Raw genomic sequence first — 23,792 nt, 5'->3', positions numbered from 1 at the left:
CAGGACAGAAACAGACTACAGCCCATAGTACGGACTGCAGAAAACATCATCAGAGACCCCACTCACCCTGGACATTTGGACTACAGTGCCCTGTACACAAAAATCGCCACTACTGTGTTTATAGCAATTACCATTTTGCTAATGTGTTCATACATTCCAGTCTAGCTGTACATTTCTGTTTATATTGTGTTCTATTTTACTACTATTTCTTTTTCCTCCCTGTTCCTCTTTCTATTGTTTATTTTTTATTATTCTCTTCCATATTCCTAGGATGACACCAACAGCCGAAACCAAATTCTGTGTATATTGTGTACTTACTTGGCCATTAAAGCTGACTCTGATCACTTTTCTGTCTTTGGTCTAGGCAAGAGGAAAGGGGGCCACAGAAAATTGGACCTTCCTAGCGTACTTGTGGAGATGCAGGCTGAGGAGGAGTGGAGTCATGCCCAGCATGATGAGAACATCTGGTTGCTCCTCAGCGAGGCAAGAGAGAATGAAGCTGGCCCAGAATACTGCCTTCAACCAGTCATTCCTGGGTGTGCTGGGGCAGCTGGGGTAGCTGGGTAGGCAGTGGCAGCCGGCGAGTGTGAGCGAGTCCACCTCCCATAGACTTGAGATTTACAAGTGCTGGTCATATAATTAGAATATCACGAAAAAGCTTGTCTTTTGGACAACTGTCAGGTCAGTAGTCTTCCCCATGATTGTGTAGCCTACAGAACTAGGCTGAGAGACCATTTAAAGGCCTTTGCAGGTGTTTTGAGTTAATTAGCTGATTAGAGGTGTCTTCAATATTGAACCTTTCTACAATATTCTAATTTTCAGAGATACCAAATTTGAGATTTTTGTTAGTATTCAGGTATAATCATCAAAGTTAAGAGAAATAAACATTTGAAATATATCAGTCTCTGTGTAATGAATGAGTATAATATACAAGTTTCACTTTTTGAATGGAATTACTGAAATAATGAACAACTTTTTTCATGATATTCTAATTATATGACCAGCACCTGTAGTTGTATATAGTTTTACTTTTAGCCCTCCACTGTAGGAGAGGCCCACCACAGTTTGTACTTTGCACATTGTAAATAGTTTTGATTTTGCTGCTGACTAATAAACTATTTTGTGACTTATGTGATTGCATCATAACTTTTCATTTTGTCTGTTAAGACACTGGTAGGAAAAGAGTCAACAGTCTGAACCAAACAATTCTATATTCCCTAATAATGTATTTGTGTTTAATGGGATTTAACATGTTTTAACACAAACTCCTTTATGGTTCATAATTCTGGTGACTGAATTACACCAAAGCAATACTGATTTATCAAACTGGAATTTTCTTAAAACAGCTGTTTTAATGTTTTGGCGTTTAATTTTTTATTTAATCTTGCTAACCTTCACAAACAAACAATAGCATAGACACATCTACAAAAGTTTATTGTCAGAATTGCATTAAAGAAAACAATAGCGGTCCGGGGACAGAAAAACAGAAGTATAACAAGAAGAACAACTTTTAACTTTTGCATGACACGTAGTGCATCAGTGCATCCTGTACATCTCTGTCCTCCTCCTCTACACCTTGTGCCACTGCAGGCTCATGTGCTGCTGCTTCAGGTAAATCCCATGAAGTCTCATCAGAGAGCATCTGAAACACATACACAGCATACATATTTTAATACCTAATAGCGACAAACTGCAGCCATTACAGGGTCGTTCACAGGACTGATACACGATAGCTAGCGAACTAGCATTAGCTTACCCTTATATGTCGTCTCGTTCATATCCTCTTGTCTTCAGCTTGATACTGCTGTATCGCCTCCCAAACTCTCCTGTGTGTCTCCTGAGTGTTTCGACTCGCCGCTCTCAGCTTTCTCCGACTCTTCTGTTACTCTGAATCTGACAGAAAGCCACAGACCGAGCAGCAGGTGTACTATCGCCTCCATGTACATTGTTGCATTGCGTTTGTGTCGCACAAAAATGACGGTAAGGGACTTTCGGGCCACCGTGCTATGACGACTCAACCCACGATGAGGTGGTACTCAATGTAATGGAAAAACAACTAAACCGAGACGAGCCGTGGCGCGCCGAGTAGATGCTAAAGGAAATGCTAAAGGAAAATTTGTCTTGCACCGCATGTATCAACATTTGGGAAAGAGGACCGAGTCTTTAGCGGTTGCTAATAAAGTTTTGTTTTATTGAGTATCCAAACCAACGTAGAGGTGAATAGCGCCACCCAGTGTATCGGAATGTGTTCACAAGCTCTGCGTCAATCCATTATCTGGAATCGATTTGCCTTGACTTGATGTGCAGGGTAACCAATCAGGTGTTAGGATCCGCCCACCGACTTTGACGGGCGAGGTTGACAGATAAAATTAATTCATGATCCACTGCAACGCAAGGACCATGAAATAATTAATTAAATAGTGAAATAATGAAATATGTTTTTTACTTAAAATAATTGTTATTTTAATAAATTAATGACATATTTAATAACACATTTATGTATTTAATTCCAATTTTAATTAATTAATGACATATTTAATGCCAATTTTAATTAATTAATGACATATTTAATGCCAATTTTAATTAATTAATGACATATTTAATTATTTAATGATATATTTATTTAATAACACATTTAAGTATTTCATTCCAATTTTAATTAATTAATGAAATATTTAATTCCAATTTTAATTAATTAATGAAATATTTAATTCCAATTTTAATTAATTAATGACATATTTAATTAATTATTTAATGATGTATTTATTTATTTAATTTTGGCACTTTTAGTCCTCCATAGGTTTGGAGGAGTAAATATTTGTAAATTGACGGTGTGTTACACTAAAAAAAAAAGTGTAAACACACGAGTAGAGGCGGTAATGATCGTTTTAATTTCACTGTGATGCGTTCATGGTCCTCAGGATGATCGGTTAATGGTTCATTATAATAATCACCTTAACTGATCTTCGTGCAGCTGTAGCATGAAAGCAGCCAGATGACGCCAATTTATTTGTATTATTACACTAAATCCATGTATTTAAAAAAAAATGCACAATGTGTTGTGACAACAAAAATTGCTTTATTTAATATGAAACTCTTGATTTCATGGACAACTTTTGCAACAGTTTAAAACTAATTAAAATGTGCAGCAGCTGATAAATGTGGATGTTTGTGTCCTGTGTGAGGCATAAAACTGTTCAGACTTCCTGCTGCAAACAGCTTTAATGTAAATTCTGCAGATCTAATGCAAGTAAACGTTACATTTATCAGTGAAGTAACCGCACAATAAACATTTGCAGGTAATATTAATATGGACACTGTGAGGGCGCTCTGATATCACGTAAACACACAATTACAAATTTATTTAGATGCTTTATCACAACTTTCAGTTAAAAACCAGTCAGTTTGTTTTATTTCATGCTTTTTTATACATAATTTAAATGTTAATACCTCTGTTGATGTCTAACTATTTAAAAATACATTAAAAAGCGCAATAAACAAATACAATTAATAAAAAATTGTAGTAAACACAATGAAAAGACAGAAACTAATAATAAAATCTAGTTTGACACTGATTTAGCTTCCCTCATCTTCCTTGGCAGGTTGTTTTACAGCTGAGGCAGAAAAGTTCTCGTCACCTTTTAGTTTTCTCGAGAAATGACCAAATAGATGGTGTTTGGTTGCATTCAGGAAGCTCCCGATGTCAGCAGTAAGTGTGAGTGAATCCCCTGCAAGCCTTAAAAGTGACTGTTAAAAGTTTAAAATGGACTAAAACAGATGGAGAGCAGATGAAGTGTTTTTTTAATCATGCAATCATCCAATGCTGTGTCACATCTGTAAACCTCTCAAATGTGTCCATCACTGTAAATCTTAATATACAGAGTAATAAATAATAATATACAAATATTTAGCAATAATAGTTAAACCGCCACTGTTCCAAACTTTCATTAATCTTTAAGAAATTATAATAAACAAATCTTTAAAAGTTTCATCAACTGCCAATTTAGTTAAAGGGTGCTCTTCTTAAGCTTCACCTGATAAAACTGAGCAGACGTACACTTACCTATATGCCGCTTCATCCTCGTAGGGGGCTGGAGTGTATCCCAGCTGACTTAGGGTGAAGGCAGGGGACACCCTGGACAGGTCACCAGTCTATCACAGAGCTACATATAGAGACAATCACACTTGCATTCACACCTACGGACAACTTAGAATTACTAGTTAACCTCAGCATGTTTTTGGGCTGTGGGAGGAAGCTGAGCACCTGGAGAAAACCCACGCATGCATAGGGAGAACATGCAAACTCCATGCAGAGAGATAGGTATAAGCTCTGAAAATAAAATTCATTTAGTGCTTTTAAGCAGCAGAACTCATCAAAAACAAAAACAACAGGAGAGAAAATTAACACGATTAAAGCAGAGACTTGTTTTCCATTAAGCTATCTTTATTTCACATTTATTTGTACACAATAAATACAGTTAAACATCCACTGGTGTGTAAATACGACGCTCTGCAGCCTCTGCGGAGCTGACGTTGTAAAATATGGGCATTTTTTCACTGAATTTCAGATTTACGTGGAATCAGGACCAGTAGCAAGTTAACAACTTCTCTAATGGAAAAGAGACTTCAGTCTGACGACTATCTTCTTCTTTTATTTTTTTAATACAACAGGGTAAATGCAAACTTCAAAAATAAGTTTGATGTCATTCAGATCTCAAGGAGATCAACGAGAACACAGCAACATGGCTGACAGATATCTCTTTTCCTCTGATCAAATTCAACTATGGTTTAATAGGTTTTTCTTATATCCTAACACTAAAAATAAAACAAAAAGAAAACAAAAAGCTGTGCTATTATTTGTACAGATATCCATCTCCAAGCTCTCTGTAAACTATATTTCAAAAACAATACGATCAAAGAGTCATATCTCAATCTCAATCAAAGACACTACAATGGCTATTTAAGGCTAAATAACACAAGAGCCGATAAAAGGAAAGTATTCATACCAATACAGCTGGTAAACAAACGTCAAACAAGAAATATTGAACAAACAACGTAGCATCCACAATACTGAAAAGGAATAAGAAGACATCAAAAAGTGCTTCACTATGACAGTATAGATTTGAATTGGACAGCTAGCAGCTCAGGATGGTTTCCTCCTTAAATATAAAGGCGTGTTTAAACTGCACATGACCTCAGTGTAAACTGTCACTAACTGCAACCTCGACGAACCGACACCAGCCACCGATGCTGGCTTCGTTAGTGTCATAATAACATCTCTAGATCTTTATTTTACAACAACAAAAAAAGTTAGACTATGTGTGTATGCACTACGTTTCTCCCTTAAACTTTATCTTTGCATTTGGTGCAAAGAAAACTAAACACGAGAAGAAGGGTTTTAAAAACGACAATAACAAAAACAAAAGAATAACGAGGGATCCATTACTTTGATCGTTTCTATTGACAAAACAATCACAGCTAAAAATTGCCACTTTTCCCTTGTTTGTGTAACCGTGTACGGCTACGAGAGACGGCGGAGAGGACCAGCCTCGGCCGTGCTGGCGTTTTGATCGAGCGCGGAGACAACCAGGCTTTTGGTTTTTTGTGTCGGAGCCTCACAACATGCTGCCGAGTGTAGCTCTGTTGCATAGAAGTAATCCGAGCGTTGTAGAAACAGAGAGAGCGCCACGCAGCGAGACACAACTGGTGGGGCGGGAGGACACGGGCGAAATATTACTAAAACATTAATTTAGAACAAATCTTGTATGAAAATGTGTACTTTAACTACGAGATCCACAACCTCATGAAACAATGCAGCTGTTCTGACATTTGAGTCACTGTGGTTGGGAGTCGGTTAAAGGAATAATTTAACATTTTGGGGGAAAAGGTTTATTTGTTTTCTTGCAGAGAGTAAAATATTGTAACTTCCTAAAATAATGGCAGAACTAAACAGATTTTTTCTGCCTAACTCTTCTCCTCATGATGTTGGCCACCGCTCGAAGAATCAACTACATCCTCAGTAGAACAGATCGTGCGATTCTACCGCTGTAGTATAAGGTCAAGGTTCAGTTATTTGTGTTTTCTGAAAAAATAACTTGGGCCATTATTTTAAGAAGGTGTTGATATGAAGCTGTAGCCAGGAGGTGATTAGCTTAAACAGCTGGCTCTGTCAAAACTCATAACAGACCTACTTAAACCTCCAATGTTCACTAATGTGTTTACATCCTGGAAAAAGCACAAAAATCTGGTTCTTCATATTGAATTTCAGTCTTTTCTCAGCAATCGTGGGTTAAAATCTGCATTAAATATTTTCTACATGACATGGATATTTGTGCTTCAGTTCAGGCTGCATGATGTTTGAAAAGTGTAGTTGGTGGAAAATGACTCAGGAGGAACCAAGAGGTCACATCTACAAGAGGAATAACCTGAAACACAATGATGCAGATCTCAGGCTGCGAGATACGAAGCTGAGTGAAGCTGCATCTGTATTTACCTGATCTAAACCCAGCTAAAAAACAACATGTTTTTGTTCCGCAGGTTTAAAGGCCAAAAAAGTATCAAAATGGTTTGTAAGAACTGGAAAATGAGACTCTATAACTCTGGTGAGCGATCACAGCAGCAGCTTCTTGACTTTTCCTCATAGTGTTTGCGAGCTAAACACCAGAAATACAACGTGATCTGACAGGAACACGCATTTGGTGCAAATGCAGCTTAAGCTGACAGCAAGCTGAGAAAAAGAGGTGATAAGAACTTGTGTGTTTCTGCGAAAAAAGCCCTCCAGGTTAACTGGGTCTCTGATAGGGCAATAAATTTAACACACACCTGATTAAAATGATCTATTTGTACCGCTGACTCCTGTCTAAAAGCAGCTGTATAAAAATACACAACATAAATGAAAATAAAATAAAATGATTCACTATTTGCTTTTTGCTGTGACTAAGCCTTTAAACAAAGGGGATATTGTTTTATTGCCCCAGCTTAGAGGTGTTTTTATATAATCTGACAGAACCAAGTGGATTGTTTTCCTCATTTTCATTTGTGCTAAGCTAAGACAAGCTAATCCAAGCTAATCACCTCCTGACTGTCAAGGTTTCATTGATCTTCTCATTTAATTCTCTGCAACAAAACGGATAATTCCCAAAAGATCAAATGACTGTGTCTAATAATGTTCATTTACCTTAAACTGTATTTTTTCTGCACATATATCATAGTACAGTTATTATTTTATTAATGACCGGGGCGAAAGCATGTCTGTGAATGTTCAGTCTATTTTTCGGGACAAAAATGATTCCTGTCCAGGCAGAAGAGCAGGACAGGAAGTTTATCAGGCGAAGCAGTGAGAGAAACCAGGAGATGAAACTAGAAAGGCACAAGATTCCTCCACAGCACACTGACCCTCTGAGCTCTGAGTGTCGGGCTTCTCCGGCCTCCAGGCGTCTTCAGGGGCTTTAAGTTTCCTTGGGTTTCCTTTGGGAGTGCGTTTGTGTTCCGGCTGGTTCGAACCGGGGTGAAGCCTTCACACCAGCGTGATCTCCACCTCCTCCCTCCGCTTCACCTGCCCTCGAGGATGTTGCTTTGGGGGCGGAGGAGCAGCACGGACCTGAAAACATCCACCAGTTAACGGAAACGAGGCTGAAAATTCAACACTTCGGTTCAAACTGAAATTACTCGACGACTTTTAGATGGATCGACCTGATGTGTTTTCAGAGGTGTTTGTGATTACTCCTCCGAAGTGTTTTTACTCACAGGTCTGATGGTGCTGGCGCCAGTTTCTGGGTATTTGGGGGGTTGAGGGGAGCCTTGTGCCGGACCTGAAGGGGCCAAAGGACACGGATTAGATCATTTAACTACCTTTACGTCACTACTGCTACTTCAGTGCAGACAAACCGGCGGATCTTACTGTGAAAGGGGCTTTTGTGTGGAGCTGGCGGCGGCCTGTGATGTCCGTTGTGATAGGAGGGCGGTCGGCCAATGGGAGAGGCCGTGGCGCTGCAGGGACTGGATGCTGGAGAGGACATGGTGGGCGTCTGGAGGGGGCTGCTGTGGAGAGGACCCGGCTGGAAGGGGCTGCGAGGGGAGCGGTCGCACTGCGCCAAAGTGGAGGGCGAAGCCTGAAACACAACAAAGACGGATTTACACAGTGACAAACTGCAGCTTTGCACAAAACATTTGAACCTTCTGAGCTCCTAAACCTTAGTCAGAAACTGTCAAAATGAAAAAAAATGTTATAAGCAATTTCATCCACACAACTAACTGAAAATAAGCTGAATGTTGAGAAAAAAAATCATTCTTTCCCCTTTCTAAGGTATTTTCTTGCAGCTGTTAGCTGACATCATCTCAAATTATCTTCAGACAGGCAGACGCTGTAGGAGGAAGGTATGCCAGGACTCTCTGCTCTGGTCAGGGTTAGATATTGTCTATTCTGACGTGACTAAGCAAGTGAGTCTGTTTCCATATTGGTCTGTAATCTCAACCTGACCCTTCTCCTAACTACAGTATATACCTGAAGATCAGAGAATCCTCAGATCTGATGCTGGCGTTGCTTGCATGAACTGCTGCTCTGTTGGTGTCTCTTCTCCTGATGTCAGTAAAGCTTACTCACAACCTAAGTCATGTGTGTCTCTCTGTGTCGGCCTCCTCATACTCTCTCGACCTTCTACAACACTTAACATTGTCTTATTTTATCAAAATCACTTCAATCCAGGCTCCAGACTGTGACCAAAAAGGTCGCATTCGTGACCATAATTTGAGAACGTGCCAGTTAAAATTTAAAGTGGCCGCATTGTACTAGTGCATGACGACAATTAAGTTGTATTGGTGTCGCTGCGGTCTTCTCGTGAAATGCGAAGTGCAACTACATGCGCTGTTTTTTCTGCTCATAGAAAATAGCGCATGTAGAAGAAAAATCATCTGTTCCATCTGGGACAAATATGACATTAGAATGCCCTAGTTTAACTCTTTTCAAAGTAATTTTGGTCACACACCTGTCTGAGCACCGCAGCGACCGCAGTCTGCAATGTGGGGCGTTTGGGGAACATCAGTAAATTGTAGTGTATCGATAAGCAGATGTTCAGCAAGTGATGCGTTTTGCCTGTGACGAGGTGGGAGGTGTGACCAAATGACAAAGTTGGTCGCACCACTGCTACTAGTGAAAAAGCTAGTCTGAAGCCCTGGCACCATTTTACATATCTAACGCAAAAATTCAACAAAAATGAACTGTTTGCACCAGATTCTGCAAAAAACAAATATTCTATACTCCTCAACAGAACTGAGAAGTCATGTTGGACTCAGCCGTGAACAACAGACTTGTGATAAAAATTCTGTGACTTTTCAGGTGAACTGCAAGCTGTGATTCCACAGAGCAGAGAGGAGAGGACAAGAGGGACTGAAAGGAAAATAAAACGTACGTTGGAAAGGTTGTAAACATAATTAAACCAAGTCAAAAAGCCTTTTTATAGCAGGTAGAGTCATTTTTCTCCAGCACTGGTAACACCTGTGGGCACTTGGAAAAATGTTGTCCATATTGATTCGATTTTCTTTCATTTTTAGTGACACAAATATTCAAAGCGATTCAACTTTTGAGCAAAAAACATCCAGAAACTATGTGAGGTTCAGAGGATTAAACAGGATTCTATCTCACAATAACATGCATTTATCATAAAACCTAAAGGAAGGAAAGTGTTCAATGTGTTGCGTGAACAATGGAGGAAATTAGTTTGTTTTCTCTTGTTTTTTTTCAGGAAACACTTGTTTAGTTGAATAAAAACATATTTCACAGGTTAATTATAGACTCCGCTGTTTCATCATATTTAAATCCTGAATTATCCTGGAGAAAGCCTGGGAGAAGAGAAAAGACCCTTTTATCAGGAAAATAGACATGAAATGTTCCTATTCTGTGAAAAAATACATTTGAAATAAAAATATGATGTGGCCTGATCATGTGATGCACTTGTTTGGTCCTGTGGTGGTAAAAATGTATTATTAAACAAAGCCTACATCGTTATTTAGCTTACTACTCAGCCCCCATTGACTATTTTGGACAGAATTACCTGATTATCAAAACTTCTATACGTTCAAGTAATTAAAAACGTCATTTTTTTGGATAAAATCTCAACATTTGGTGGCTATATTTCTCAAAAGTGTTAACGGCAACATACCTGTGCACTGCTGTCTCTTTGTCCGTCTCCGTTCTCACTGGCACCGGTGAGATCTTCGACCAGAACGGCAGGAAAGACGCCGACGACGCCGTTAAACTCTCCTTCCCAGAAGCCGTCGTCCTCGTGAGTCTCTCTGCTCAGGATGCGGATGATGGCGCCTTCTGGGAACGACAGCTCGTCGTCCGTTTGTCCCGCGTAGTCGTACAAGGCCTTCGCGAACGACACTGAAACACACAAAGAAAAGATGAGGAACCGAAGCAAAGCAGGACGTGAACAGCTGTTAGTCAGCGGAGGCGTTCTCACCGCTGGAGTCTCCGTTGACGGAGCCGGTCGGGAGTTCGGTTTCGGGTTCGGTGGAGTTACTGGAGGAGTGGGATCGGGCGTCCAGCGCCGCCAGAGACTGCAGCATACTCAGCAGGCTGTTGGAGGAAGGCAGCTGCAAGTATTTCTCCGGGACGTAACCCACCTGACCGCTGCGGTTTCTGGCCTGGAAATGCAGAAAATACACATAGACAGCGACAACAGGTGAAAAGCTGCTTGTGGGAAACGGTGGGTGTTGATGGAGGCTTGTGATTTATGACCTCATAGACAAAAAAGCACAGGGAAAAAACTGGGGATCAAATTGGCATGAAAAAAAAAGACTGAAGATTTAATGTTACAACTTTGTGCAAAAAATTCTATGTAAAAATGCATCTTAGAAGAGCACTTCCTATTTCATTGACAGAAGTGTCGCACAAATATTGAGTAAACTGTGAAAAATCAGTCACGTTAAGACATTTACAGATTGATCTGGTGTAAATATGTACAAAACAATGACTGTGATAATGGAAGGCTGGCACTTCCAGTGTTGAATAAACAAATACAGTTGTACAAATCAAGATAAATAACTTCACCGCAGTACTTTATTTCATGTGCAGTATTGTCATTTATTTTATTGTATTATGTAAATATAATGACACAGTTTTTGTAGTGCATCCTATCTTCACCTGCAGTGTAAATTCCACTTTTATTTATTCACCTGTAAAGTTTCATCCTGTTCATAGATCACTTGTAACGTGCAAAATGGCTGAAGCTATTTTTTTTAAGTTATTTTTATGGCCTTTTGTTGGCTTTATTTGATAGGTGTAGTGAGAGACAGACAGGAAATGGGGAGAAGAGTCGGGGAAAGACATGCAGCAAAGGGCCACGAGCGGGAATCGAACCCAGGCCGCTGCGTCGGGGACCAGCCCCTGTACATTGGTCGCCCGCTTAACCTGCTGAGCTATACGGGCGCCCCCGGCTGAAGCTATTTTTAATATCTTTTTGTAATAAATTACTAATTTTGCATGGTTCTTATTTGACTATTGTTTTGTCTATCTGCACACCATACACAGTTTTTGGCCTCTAGTAAACACATTCTGCACAAAATTATGCCTTTATATTTTACATATCTCTATATCCCCTGTGGGTTCTGCTCTTATCTCTTATTTCTATATATTCTGTATGTTTAATACGTTTCTTGAATTTCCCTCAGGATCACTAAAGAACCTACCTATCAACCTATTGGTTATTGTCTAATTAACTTTTCGTGAGTACTGGATGCTTCAGTTACCAAGACAAATTCCTTGTGTGTGTGAGCTCACTTGGCAGTAAAGCTTTTTTCTCATTCTGATTCTAATCGCTCAGTGTATGCAGACTTCACATGTAGCAAGACAGGTCAATGCAGCCTGTTCATAGGACAAGTTGATAAGACACTTAAACGGAAAATCGGAAGTCTAAAATCAGAAATGCATTTTGTTCTGACAACATTTTCTGACACATTTCCTGCACACACTACAGTCATAAGTAAATAACAGCCGATTACGCTGCCATGTTTGTATATACTATCACTTGGTAACTCGTAAAAAAAATCAAAAGTTGGAAATGGGCACTGGCTTTTAGTTTTCCAAATCTGCCACCTCTGAAATCCAAAGAACAAATGTTGTCTCCTAATATTACTCTAAACCAATCAGGACAACAGAGTTTCCAGGGTAAATCCATGACAGACAACTTAAGTGTACTGTTTTGCCTCAGTACAACATTGTGATTTAGGAAGCTTGTCTTTACTTTGCATTTTAACATTTTTAATCAATCACTGTGTGTCAGCCTGTCGGGACATTCAGTCCATAAAAGAGCTGCTATCATGCTTGAGCCAGTCGTGTGGTGAAGAGACTTCGCTGCTGCATCTCTATTGAAAACATGGCCAAGTGTAGTATTGCTTTTAGACAATGTTACTCAGTACTACGCTGTTAATGAGAGATAATAGGGAGTTACAGGTGGGATGTCTAAGTAGGGACTGTGTGGAGGTAATAGCTGTTGCCTCGGTCTCCCCTGATACTCCTCATAATGCTGCAAGCCTTTTCCTGCTGACAGCTGTTATTTCTCCTCATCCTAATCTGCTCTTACTGTCTTTGATACTTGCAATCATAAACCTATCATATGAACATACCTTTTGAACCTTTTTAGTGTCGAAACTGCTGTTATGATTCATGTTTTAGATTGTTAAACACAGCCTAGCTTGGCTGACGTCATGGCCGAGCTGTATTTTTTGAGGTGGGTACAATAATAATATAATGTCTCATAAACTATTCTCAATGTTAATCTTCTTCTTCATTTCCTTTCAGCTTTTCCTTTCAGGGGTCACAACAGTGAATCATTTGCTTCCATCTAACCCTATCCTCTGCATCCTCTTCTCTCACACCAACTAACTTCATGTCCTCTTTCACGACATTCATAAACCTCCTCTTTGGTCTTCCTCTAGGCCTCCTGTCTGGAAGTTCAAAACTCAGCATCCTTCTACCGATATATTCACTAAAACTATTCTCAATGTTAATGTAACTTGCATATAGACATAAAAAATATGTTCAGGCTTTATCTTCCCACACACTGATTCACAACCTGCAAGATGCTCCTTAAATTTACCTTATATATAAACTTTCAACTAACATGGATACAATTAGAGAAAGATAATACAATGCAGACAGAATTCAGTCCTGTAGTGCGACAGGGCTACTCACTAACAGTCAGTAGCAGTTATGTAACGTAAATATTGAGTGTGATGTGAACTGGCTGTGCAATAGCTGGTCATCACTCCACAGCCTTGTGAAACTAATGTCTGCTGTGGGAAAGCCTGAACGAGCTTTCAAACTCGACAGCAAAACTCAAATAAGTGGAAATGAAGAAGAGTACCTTGACCCAGTCCTCCATGTCTCCATCGTCTATGACCTCCAAGATTTCCTGCTCCTCAATGGTCAGCTCGTCTGGTTGAGATGCCTGATAACAACAGATTAGTTTGAATTTTGCTTGCATATAAATAAGATCACACTGCAGAAACATGGTGGCTAAATCTATCGGCTATGTCAGCATCAATACGCCATCTGTCCTTACCTTGTAGGAATAAAGCACTTTGCAGGTGAGCGGATAGTTTTTCAGGGTGCTGGAGGGGCTGGAGCTGCTGTCGTCCAACACTTCACCGCTGTCCTCCATCTCCTCCTCGTCCTCTCGCTCCAAATCTGCTGTTCCCTGCAGAAATATGACGGACAACACTTTGTGTGACACGGCAACAAAACATTTCACCCAAACAGAACTACACCTGATGTTTATGATTCTGTGGACATGAAATTATCTGGACTTTACTGTGGGAGCTATACATCTGGATGGTCTCTAGCATTACCTAGCTTGCCTCTAGCAGTAAGACGAGACAGACATTGGCTTCCGTTTATTGTTTTTAGCATCCCAAAATAACTATTCAACTCACTCAAGCGGTTGGCTAATACTTAAAGTCCCCCGCGTCTACACTGCAGTTGGTAAAATGCTTTTAGTTTTTCAGCTGAATGTAATTGGAACATCTTGCAGAAAACATTAAAGCTTGGTGCAGCTCTATCTGTTGACCATTTTAAATCCACGATTATAGACTACACTCCTTTTTAATGTGACTCAGGGCTCCAGACTGTGAGCAAAAGGGTCACATGTGCAACGTTTTTTTGAGTGTGCGAGTTGAAATCTCAGCTGGTCACATTCGTGGAAGTGAATGATGATCGTGTCGGTGATCGGTGTCGCTATATTACTCTTATAACTTTGGTGGCTCTGTCAGTCTGTCCTTGCCTGGAGCGTTTAGTTGATGTGTGTTAAATAGATTAAGTGATGTGTAGCTGATTATTTAAAAAGAAAATGAGGGAAGAGGAGGCGGATGAAGAAAGGTCTGACAGGCACACCTGATGATCAGAGGGCAGGTGAAGGCAGGAAGATACTGAACCAGTGAAGGAAAAAAAGCAATTCAGTCACTTACAATGGCTAACATAGAAGTAGGGCCGGAAAATTAAATGAACATTAATCACAATAATGACTTTAGCTTCGAATCATTACAGGAACACTATCTACTGTGGTATTTAGGCTTAAAAATGTGGTCTTCGCTGTTTTTTCCGCTCACAGAAAAGAGCGCATGTAGAAAAATATCACTCGGTTCCATTCATACCAAGCAGCAGCTACAGCAGCCTGCAATGTGGGGCGTTTAGGGAACATCGGTAAATTGTCGTATCTATTGATAAGCAGATGTTCAGCAAGTGATGTGTTTTGTCTGTGACAAGGTGTAACCAAATGAGAAGGTTGGTTGTAGCAGTGCTACAAGTGAAAAAGTTAGTCTGGAGCCCTGTGACTGTTTATAACTGTGTTCCTATCCTTGTTGTCTCATTGATTGTCTTCTTTTTTATCCTGACTGAACTCTCGACATCACTGTAAATGAGCCTTCAATGATTCCCTGAGATTTAAGTAAAGGTTGAATGAATGAATGAATTTGAAAACTACAACGTTGCTCCAGTATTTTTCTTACAGACAGTGAAGGATCATGGGTACTGAGATTATTCCAGCGTTCGTTCTCCAGCTCCTCCATCACTTGGTTCATCGCGCTCTTCAGCCACGTTTCCACGGCGACTCCCGCCTGCCTCAGCAAGTCCAGACGGGCTTCTGCTTTCACTTTCACCGTCTGCCAGAATAAAATAAATCAGAAAGTTGATGAAAAGTATACACATGGAAATATGGCCAGTTAAGCAGACAGGGGTTTTTAGAAGACCTATCATTTGTTGTTATGGTGAGTGAATCAGTAGCTGTTCTGCATTTATGTTCCTTCTTCTAGCTTCTTCAACTTAGTTTGGTTCATTTGGCCTGTTTGGTTTTGGTTCAGACCAATTAAGTAGAATTTGCAGGGATTCAAATAATTTCCAGTCAGACTGTGTTTAATGCTTTTATGTGTAAAACAAACCAAACACTGTATTTTCTGTTTGAAGATTTTAGTATAAATTGAACATTAAATCAATGTTCTGGCCATTAACTGTTGGGGAATCAATCTGACAAGTGATCAGCAAAAGCAATGTGCATTTTAATGCAAACATTTTCAGACCTAACTTCCAGAAAGAACAATGTTTATGTTTATTCTGTTTTAAATGAATGACAAACACAAAAGACGATGCAAACCAGTGAAGCTGCACTCTGCATCCTTGTCTGTCCAGACTCAGAAAATATGTAGGAAAGACCTAAATGTTTTAAAACTGACTGATTGAAAAAAAAAATCAAAGTCAGATTTTATGTATGTATTCACATGTTTGGCCAATAAAGCTGATTCTGTAGTATCATTGCAATACTTCTGTTCTGATTACAAATTTGGAGCTGTGACAGCAGACAGTGCTTCAAATATTCATGTTGCTACAAAGAAGCCACAGCTTCTAAAAGTTTCACACACATCTTTAATCATTCCTGTTTCAAGGTGAACACTTAAGATTAAATTCGTTAATTCAGTATCTGACCAAATGTGAAATATAGCCACAATCTTCTCAGTCATAGTGTTGAATAACGGCCAGAGAAGTGCTTTTGCAGAATGTCACAATGTCATGGTAAAGTTTGATCTTTTTGTGATAGAAAACGTCATCACTTGTTTGTTGTCTGTACTACCCCGAGCCTGGTTCTCCTGGAGGTTTCTTCTATGTAAAAGCAATTGCTCAAAGGAAATAGTTGAATTTGTCTGGGTTTTCTCTATGATATGTCTCAAATTTACTATATGAAGTGCTCTCAGACAACTTACACTGTGAAGAGATGCTATATAAATAAAACTAAATGAACACAATTAAGCATTTATGTGAATTTTTCTCATAATTAGCACAAAATTCTTGAATTATGGGCAAAAAGACGTTTTGTGAGGTAACAGCGAACACTGACGACGGAGTCTAACTGAACAATTGTGCCAGATTTGAGGTAATTCACCCCTTCTATAAAAGCAAGACATTAAAATGCCCCCCAAAATAGTGTAACTTTTAACCAATATGTTTTTGATAGTACAGCTCAAAATGTCCCATCATCAGGGTGTTCATATTCCTGTAACACTGATGTTTGTTTAGTGTTAAAAACTTTAAATTTCCCTGGGACAGATGCCTTTTTTCCGTTTTATATTACGCAAACTAAGTGAGCGTTTATGCTCTTTGTTACAAGAAATGCTTAAAGTCTAGACTGAACCAGGTATAAGTTTGCTCCTTCATCTGCAAGAAACTTTCTGAATTTAGATTTAAAACTTCTAAATACATTGCCTCTTTGTGGGTATTTTAGAAAATGCATCCAGTAGCTTATTTCAATTATTATTTGTATAGTAATTTTTATGGATAAATATCTTTTGTTCTCTAGACATTACTAAGATATAGGATAATGTTACTTTTAAGCTGACAATTCAGTAAGAAAATATGGTTTTCTTCATGAATTGTCAGTTTAAAAGTAACGTTATCCTACAGTAAGAAACGACAAAATGAACATTATCCAATTATTACGAAGACATCATGCTTACAAGAATGAGACGGATGGATGGACAACCTGAAAACACAATTCCTCTGCTGTCAAAAGCAGAGATGCACTAAAATCTCAAGAGGAAGTCAATTAAATAGCTAATAAATAAATAGCGCCAATGAAAATTGTTGGTGGTGAACAATTGCTGTCACAGTTTTATATTTTTAAATTCCCTTTATTCTAAAAATCTATCATGGGGCTTTTTCACGAAGCTGTAAGCCCCGCTAAAAACAAACGTTAACTGTTGAATAGATAACAAGCTTGACTCTGCACTGTATGAATCAAACAATTATCAGTTCAGCTTTTTGTCCAGCAGGTGGAGCACTGGGGCCGTCTGCGGTAACAGGACACTGATGGAGAAAACAGAGAAGTTCACTTCTGAAACACAAATGTTACCTCTGCCCTCCGAAGACTCTGCCTGGCCACCTCCATCTTGGTCTCAAGCTCGCTGTTGTTATGCTCCGACGACTCCTGCGTCCCATATTCCTCCAGGGCCTGAGAGCAAAATCATAAACTCGCATTTACAACAGCAGGCAAACACAACTATCATCCAGAGTGCATGGAACACATGGAATGGAAACCGTTCAACAGTAAAGCCATTAAGTGAAGACATTTGATGGAGACAGTGACTCATTTCCCGACATACTGGAAACAGTGTGTTTGATCCTGACGTACGAGAAATATGTCAGCGATGAAGCTGCAATCACTTATCTTACCACAACCTGAGCAATAAATCAGGAAAACAGGCCGATGTGAAGCGGGGAGGATGAGCTCTTATCTTGTGGGATGTTGCTTCATCACGTTTTCTGTGCACAATGTGGCTGATTTTATGATCTCCAGGTTTATTGATATCAAGCTGACCCATATCTTTTACTGTACGGTAAGAATCAAAGTCCAGATTACTGGAAAAAATATATTGTAACAGCGAGGCACTTGCACATCACTGTATTTTGGAGAACAGGTGCAATTTGTATTAAATTCCACTTGGATTAAAGTCCAAAAACCAAGAAAAGACATACATATTTAGATTTAGTGTTTATCATTCCAGACTTTATCATTCTCTCTGATGTCCAACGTGAATAAACGGCAAGAAATTCACTTAGAAATCAGATAAATGACAATATAACTACACACATTTCCTAATGATCATGTTTTTAAGTTTTCTTCAGTAATCCATTAGTAGCTGTCACATTTTTTGATGAACACACTGTTAACAGGAACTGCTAATAGCTAATTACGCACACTTTTACTAGTGCACCTTTGACAAAATGTTGATTAATAGAGGTTGAACAATACAGACTCCAAAGCTAAATGACATGGAACTGCAGTTTCTACAAACGTATAATAGTTTAATAGTAGCAGCGAGTTCCTGGTTCAATTTCCGGTTGGTCGGTCATTTCCATAATCTCTTTCTCCAGCCTCCCTTCACCGTGTCTTTGAAAAACTGCATTTAAATACCCCCAAAGAACTTATATAACAACATACACCTTTGATAGCAAAACTCAAAATGTCCCATCGTCTGTGTTTTTACATTCTTGTAACACTGATGTTTGTTTAGTGTTAAAAATGTAAAATTTCCATTGGACAGATGCTTTTCTTCTATTGTATATTGTGTAAATCTATCAAACAAAACCATGAGGTTTATGCTCTTCTTTACGCTGATAAATTTTAACTTAACTTTTTTGAAGTCTACCCTGAACTAGGTATTTACTAGTTTGCTGCTTCATCTGCAAACTCAATATTTTCGACTATTTGTGGGTATTTCAGAAAGTCTATCCTGCAGTTCAAGTTATTGTTTTGGATTGATCTTGGTCTATTTTTATGGCTGTAAACAGTTCTAGTTGTTTTAAAGTGAAATTTAGGAGACTGCTTTTGGATAAAAACTTTTCCACAACTTTGTTTCAGTTTAATTGTGAGTTCGTGGCATATTGTTTTCTATCTCATAGTCTGTGTCTGTTACTGCTGCCTATTTCACGCTTTATAACAAAATCTAAAAACAAAATAAAAGGTTCTATAGTGAATACGGTATAGAAATATTTATATCACCTGGTACAACATGATAATGGTTCAACTTCAGCAGTTAATATTTGCCACTGTTACCATTATGGATCCTGGCTTGCTGCTATGCCCTTGTATGGGGAAAATATGATTTGTTTAATAGATGATTAAATGATTTATGGCCTAACAACCATTTAATAGACCCAAAGGACAAAGTGGAAGGTTATTTTTTATCTCTTGAAACAGCCTCACTGACCTTTAAACACTTCTCTGCTTTAAAAGCAACTGATAGACATCTGTTTATCAAAAGTCCTCTTAACTTCTCTTAATGCCGTACATATAATAGTCTCTATGACTCTGATTGGCTGTCTACATGAGCTTTTAAACAATCATTAATAGGCTCTTCTCTTTTTATTACTGCTCTGCATGCACGTAAATGAACTCCTGTCATTACAATTTTATATTCTTCTTCTTTCAGGTTTACTTTCTGACATTTTACAGGGCTAGAGATCAAAACAAGAAGAAAAACAGCCGAAAGCAGTGTTTAATAATGTGCACTGTCCTAATTAAGCCAATAGAAATACATAAAATAAACAGCGGTTCTCACCCTCTGTGTGTGGATGATGCTCTTGTATTCTCGAGCCACGCGACTCGCCCATTTCCTCGCCTCCTTATCCAGACTGTGCTCCTCCGCTGTTCCACTCTCCTTCTGCAGCTGCATCACCTACCAAAGATGAAAGATGAGGGAAATTAACGCAAAAATATCTGGGATCCCGCAAATTAAATGACTGACATATGCAGGAAGATAATCAGGTTTCATTCCAAATCAAAAAGAGACCGATTTGGCGGTCATACGTTCAATAATTACACTTCTTACTGTAAATTATGTCCAACAGAAACACAACTATTCCTCTAAAAATGTTCATGCCACTTTAATAAGCTGTGTGACCTACTAAGAGACCCTTGTTGTTTTCCAAATACCAGTGAGAGACCCACCAGTGTGGGTTGTTTATCATGTCTGCTACCTGAATGTGTCAACTTCCTCTTTACATATTACACGAGCCAAGCTAAAAAAGTGCATTGTGGGACAGACGTGAATAGAGCTTTTGTCTCAAAATCAGCGCCAACGAAAATAAGGAAACATATTCATCTTTTACGTTTATGAACGGCACAGTTTCGTAATGTAAAGAAACCTCAGGTGGCTGACAGTTATGCAAGAGGGAGGAAGAAAAAAAACAAACACTGGAGAGCAAAGCTTCACTACACAGTCTATGGAGGCTTGTTGTTGGGGCCAATAAAAAGCATCTTTTCAGGTGGCACCACAAGGATTGTTGAATTTTCTAAAACCAAAAGCATCTGTGCAGTCCATAAACCTAAGTCAAGCTTTTACATTGATTTTTTTTGACCACTGTAGGGCAGGGCAACAAGCAGAAATACAACTCTTATGTATTATTTCGTATACGGTGAACATTTTAGCAATTAAGTCCAGCATGCATCGAGACACCATCACAAAACGAACAATGTAAGCCCATTTTCATTTTCTTTTTTAACTCCGTTTTGGTCTCCACCAAGTCCTGTGGGAAATGTGGTTCTAGTTTAGTTTTACTTTTCGTTAACAACGCTCTAATAAATCAGCAAACCAACACAAAATATCAGACTCTGTCAAAGACACAATGATAAAGGTACATTCTTATTCCACTGCAAGATTATGCAAAAACTACTAAATTGCACAAAAGCTGCTGAGAAGATGGAACAAGTGCAGGAAGAAGTAGTTGAATGTTGGTGCAGATTTGGACAGCTGTTTTTGAGATTTTGAAAAAGAGGATTACCCTTGACATTTAGTGTCCAACAATAAGAAAACAGAAAACAACGCTGAAGAATAAGTCTTCTATACAACTAACAACTGAAAAAATCTTTCCAAAACTACACAAATGCATTGACGTGACACATTAAACTACACACATAGCTGCTAAATTCCAGTTTTCTGACCTTGCCTCCTGGCTTGGTTTTACACTCACTGGTTAAAGGGGATTTGCCAGCGTGAAAACAGCCGTTTGTTGCGGCTGGAATGAGGCTGATTCATGCAGTGGGGCTTGAACCAAAACTTGTGGACCATAAAAAAATACCACTACACTACCGATGAGAGCAACTTTCAGTTTTTATTTATGTATTGAGGGTTATTATTTGCTCCAACAAAGTAGAGTCTTGAAAGAGTTACTTCATCTACAGGAAGTTTTGCCAGTCCTTGACCTTTAGAGCCCAGTCCCAGACTTCTGAATCGCTGCCCACTTGTCCGATCTGGTGTTGTGCTCACTGACAGCTGTTTCTCTTGGCGGAAAACAACTGAGCCAAGCACAGCTTTGTATTAACAATGGGGACATGATTGTACTGTGCCAGAGCCAGAAAAATAGCAAGAAAAATGGCAAAACAAGGTTGGAGGAGGTCGATATGGCTGCACAGACTGTTGGACGTCAAAATTACAAGTTAAAAATCTGGGTAGTTCTTAATAGTTGTAAAAAAACATCACATTACCTGCTACTAAGAACTGCTATTGCAACTTAATTGCTGTCTGTAAATGATGATGGTGATGGTAAAAGAGGGTACAACGAGACAAGAGCATCTACTAGAGGTGATTGATAATTCAGAAAGACAGCTTTTGGTCTCAGTTAAAGCAGTGAAAAGATGGATTCAGTATCCAGTAAAGACTGTTTAAAATCAGTCTCAAGGTTTGGCTAAAGTCAGTGTAAAATTGTCACCAATGATTTTCTTTTATTTATTGCATTTGCTGATGTTATTCATTATCTCACACTGATAGATTTTTATATTTTTTATTGTTTTATGTAGTGTATTTATTCCTCTGTAGTTGTTTTCTGTTTCTATACCTGCCCAGGGACATAAAATGCAAACCAGATGCAAGGTAACACTGATATTATTACTTTAAATTAATTGTTGTCCCTGCAAAAATTACAAAAAATACTGATTGGTTCAGGCAAAATGCACATCTTAAACAGCTGGTCAAAAGCTGGAGGAGCTTCTGATGTGACAGGTCTTTACTTTTCAGGTAATTTTAAGGAGTGACAATGGGCAGATTTTGGCTTTTTTCTTAATTATGTTTAAAATAAATCTCTAAAATTCGAGTTTCCACATGACATCAGCGGTGTGTGTGGAGGGAAAAGGCTGGTGTGTTGGTGGAGGTGGAGGGGGTCAGTGCACTCTGATGAGGCCCTCTCACAATGCCTCCTTTTCACAGGGCCCGGCCCACCTCCTGCCCCTCCCTCCCAGTTCAGCTCTATTCCTTACCGGATCCCTCTGTCTGGTGCAAGTGGTGGCTGAGGGTGGGTGAGGGAGGGGAGGGAAGGCTCTCCACCGCTAATGTTTTCTTTAGGAACAGGCTGCTGCTTGTTTGACTTCCAATGAAAACAACGCCAGCGTTTGCAGTTCGAACAAATTGTCCAGTGTTGTCCAGCAGAGCAGAGGAGGAAAGGTGCCGGCCGAGTCGAACGACGCGCTCATATGACTGGAGTTCCGTTCCGTTACATCCACGTACACGAGCCGTCACAAATCACTGGCAGATCGGCACGGTCAGGTCAAGTCAAAGGGCGATAGTAAAGTATTTCTGGACTGAAGTTGACATTTATGTCTGTTTTATTGAGGGCAAAAAATCCATTAAATGGCCAGTGTGGGTGGAAAACCATCTGAAATAGATTCCAGGCCATGAGGACACACTAAAGGCTTCATGAACAGGTGTGTTAAGGTGCCGTGCAGACTCTGAATTAGCACCCATTTCTCAGGTGGGACTCGCAAAGGTGGACAGATTGTGGTTGGTTGTGTATTTTATATAAAAATCTCCATTTTTATTGCTCTAACTGTTGAGACAAATGAGTTGGGAGATCAAATTCTGACCACAGCAAGAGTTTTAAAGCCAAACCAGCTCTGAAAAACAATCCGGGAAGTCAAGTTTATCTGATATTTCCACAAATTGATAGGTGTCTCAGATGCAAAACAGAAGAAGAAGTCACGATTTAGCAACTCTGGAAAGTTACCAGAGCTGCATTATTTCAACAGCTGTGTTACGGCAATTACGAGGTGAACAGCAGAATTACATTAACGTTAACATGCGCTTGCATTAGCCACAGTGGCAACTTGTCGGATGATGCTGTTCTGAGTTGAGCAACCTTTTAATTGGAAGACCACACTGTATTAAATGAGTGGCAGGTTTGGTCACAACGTGGCTCAACTGCATACAAACCATCATGATAATTAAATACAATCATTTTCAAAAAATTATTCAAACAAGAAGCCATTACTTAGATTTCAGATCAGATCATGACACAAACAAGAACCTGAAATATACCAGTAACAAAAAAAAAAACCCCACACTAAAATGGGGAAATAATTGTAGTTCCTGTGCAAAGCAAAGCTAATATTTATGACATTTCAGCTTTGTTAGTATAGTACGCAAAGTTCACTGTTTATGTTTAATCTGTTTAGATTAGGAGTAATCGTTCTAAATATTGACTTATTCCCACTGCAAAATATCACTTCATAGAAACAAATAATATAATAATGTTTGCCATTATCTGAGGGCGTTACTTAATGTGAATGAATTTATATTTTATATATTTGTGGTCATATTTGGACAAGGATTATGTTATGTGCTTCTGTCATTGTTATTTTTTATAAGTTTATCTGATTTTCTGTTGACTTGTTTGGATGGGATCTGAGTAAAGACTGAACTGAACAGGACAAGGTGAAGAGTGTACTGACCTGCTAGCACCTCTGTGAAGTTAAATTTAA

The 23,792-nt window shown here is 39.1% G+C and overlaps 1 protein-coding gene and 1 long non-coding RNA gene across 2 annotated transcripts in view; both read right to left on the bottom strand.

Annotated features, from left to right (window-relative positions):
• Positions 1 to 1,413: 1,413 nt before the first annotated feature.
• LOC129350434 (uncharacterized) lies at positions 1,414 to 2,790 on the bottom strand. Its single transcript, XR_008603825.1, has 2 exons — positions 1,757 to 2,790; positions 1,414 to 1,642 (listed from the first exon to the last, which is right to left on the bottom strand). It is a non-coding gene; the product is annotated as an uncharacterized LOC129350434 (long non-coding RNA).
• A 1,633-nt stretch (positions 2,791 to 4,423) lies between these two features.
• LOC111563809 (F-BAR and double SH3 domains protein 2-like) overlaps positions 4,424 to 23,792 on the bottom strand; it is a 47,998-nt gene continuing 28,629 nt past the window's right edge. The window contains exons 11-20 of the mRNA XM_023263071.3: positions 19,603 to 19,719; positions 17,394 to 17,492; positions 15,004 to 15,156; positions 13,563 to 13,697; positions 13,365 to 13,448; positions 10,461 to 10,644; positions 10,158 to 10,381; positions 7,901 to 8,111; positions 7,747 to 7,811; positions 4,424 to 7,600 (exon numbers count right to left, since the gene is read on the bottom strand). Of these exons, the coding sequence (XP_023118839.2) occupies positions 7,517 to 7,600; positions 7,747 to 7,811; positions 7,901 to 8,111; positions 10,158 to 10,381; positions 10,461 to 10,644; positions 13,365 to 13,448; positions 13,563 to 13,697; positions 15,004 to 15,156; positions 17,394 to 17,492; positions 19,603 to 19,719 (1,356 nt within the window). The 3' untranslated portion in view covers positions 4,424 to 7,516. The remainder of the gene's footprint in view (positions 7,601 to 7,746; positions 7,812 to 7,900; positions 8,112 to 10,157; positions 10,382 to 10,460; positions 10,645 to 13,364; positions 13,449 to 13,562; positions 13,698 to 15,003; positions 15,157 to 17,393; positions 17,493 to 19,602; positions 19,720 to 23,792) is intronic.

This window comes from Amphiprion ocellaris, chromosome 14, assembly GCF_022539595.1.
Source record: "Amphiprion ocellaris isolate individual 3 ecotype Okinawa chromosome 14, ASM2253959v1, whole genome shotgun sequence".
NCBI lineage: Eukaryota > Metazoa > Chordata > Actinopteri > Pomacentridae > Amphiprion > Amphiprion ocellaris.
This window is presented reverse-complemented; position numbering and strand designations above follow the sequence as displayed.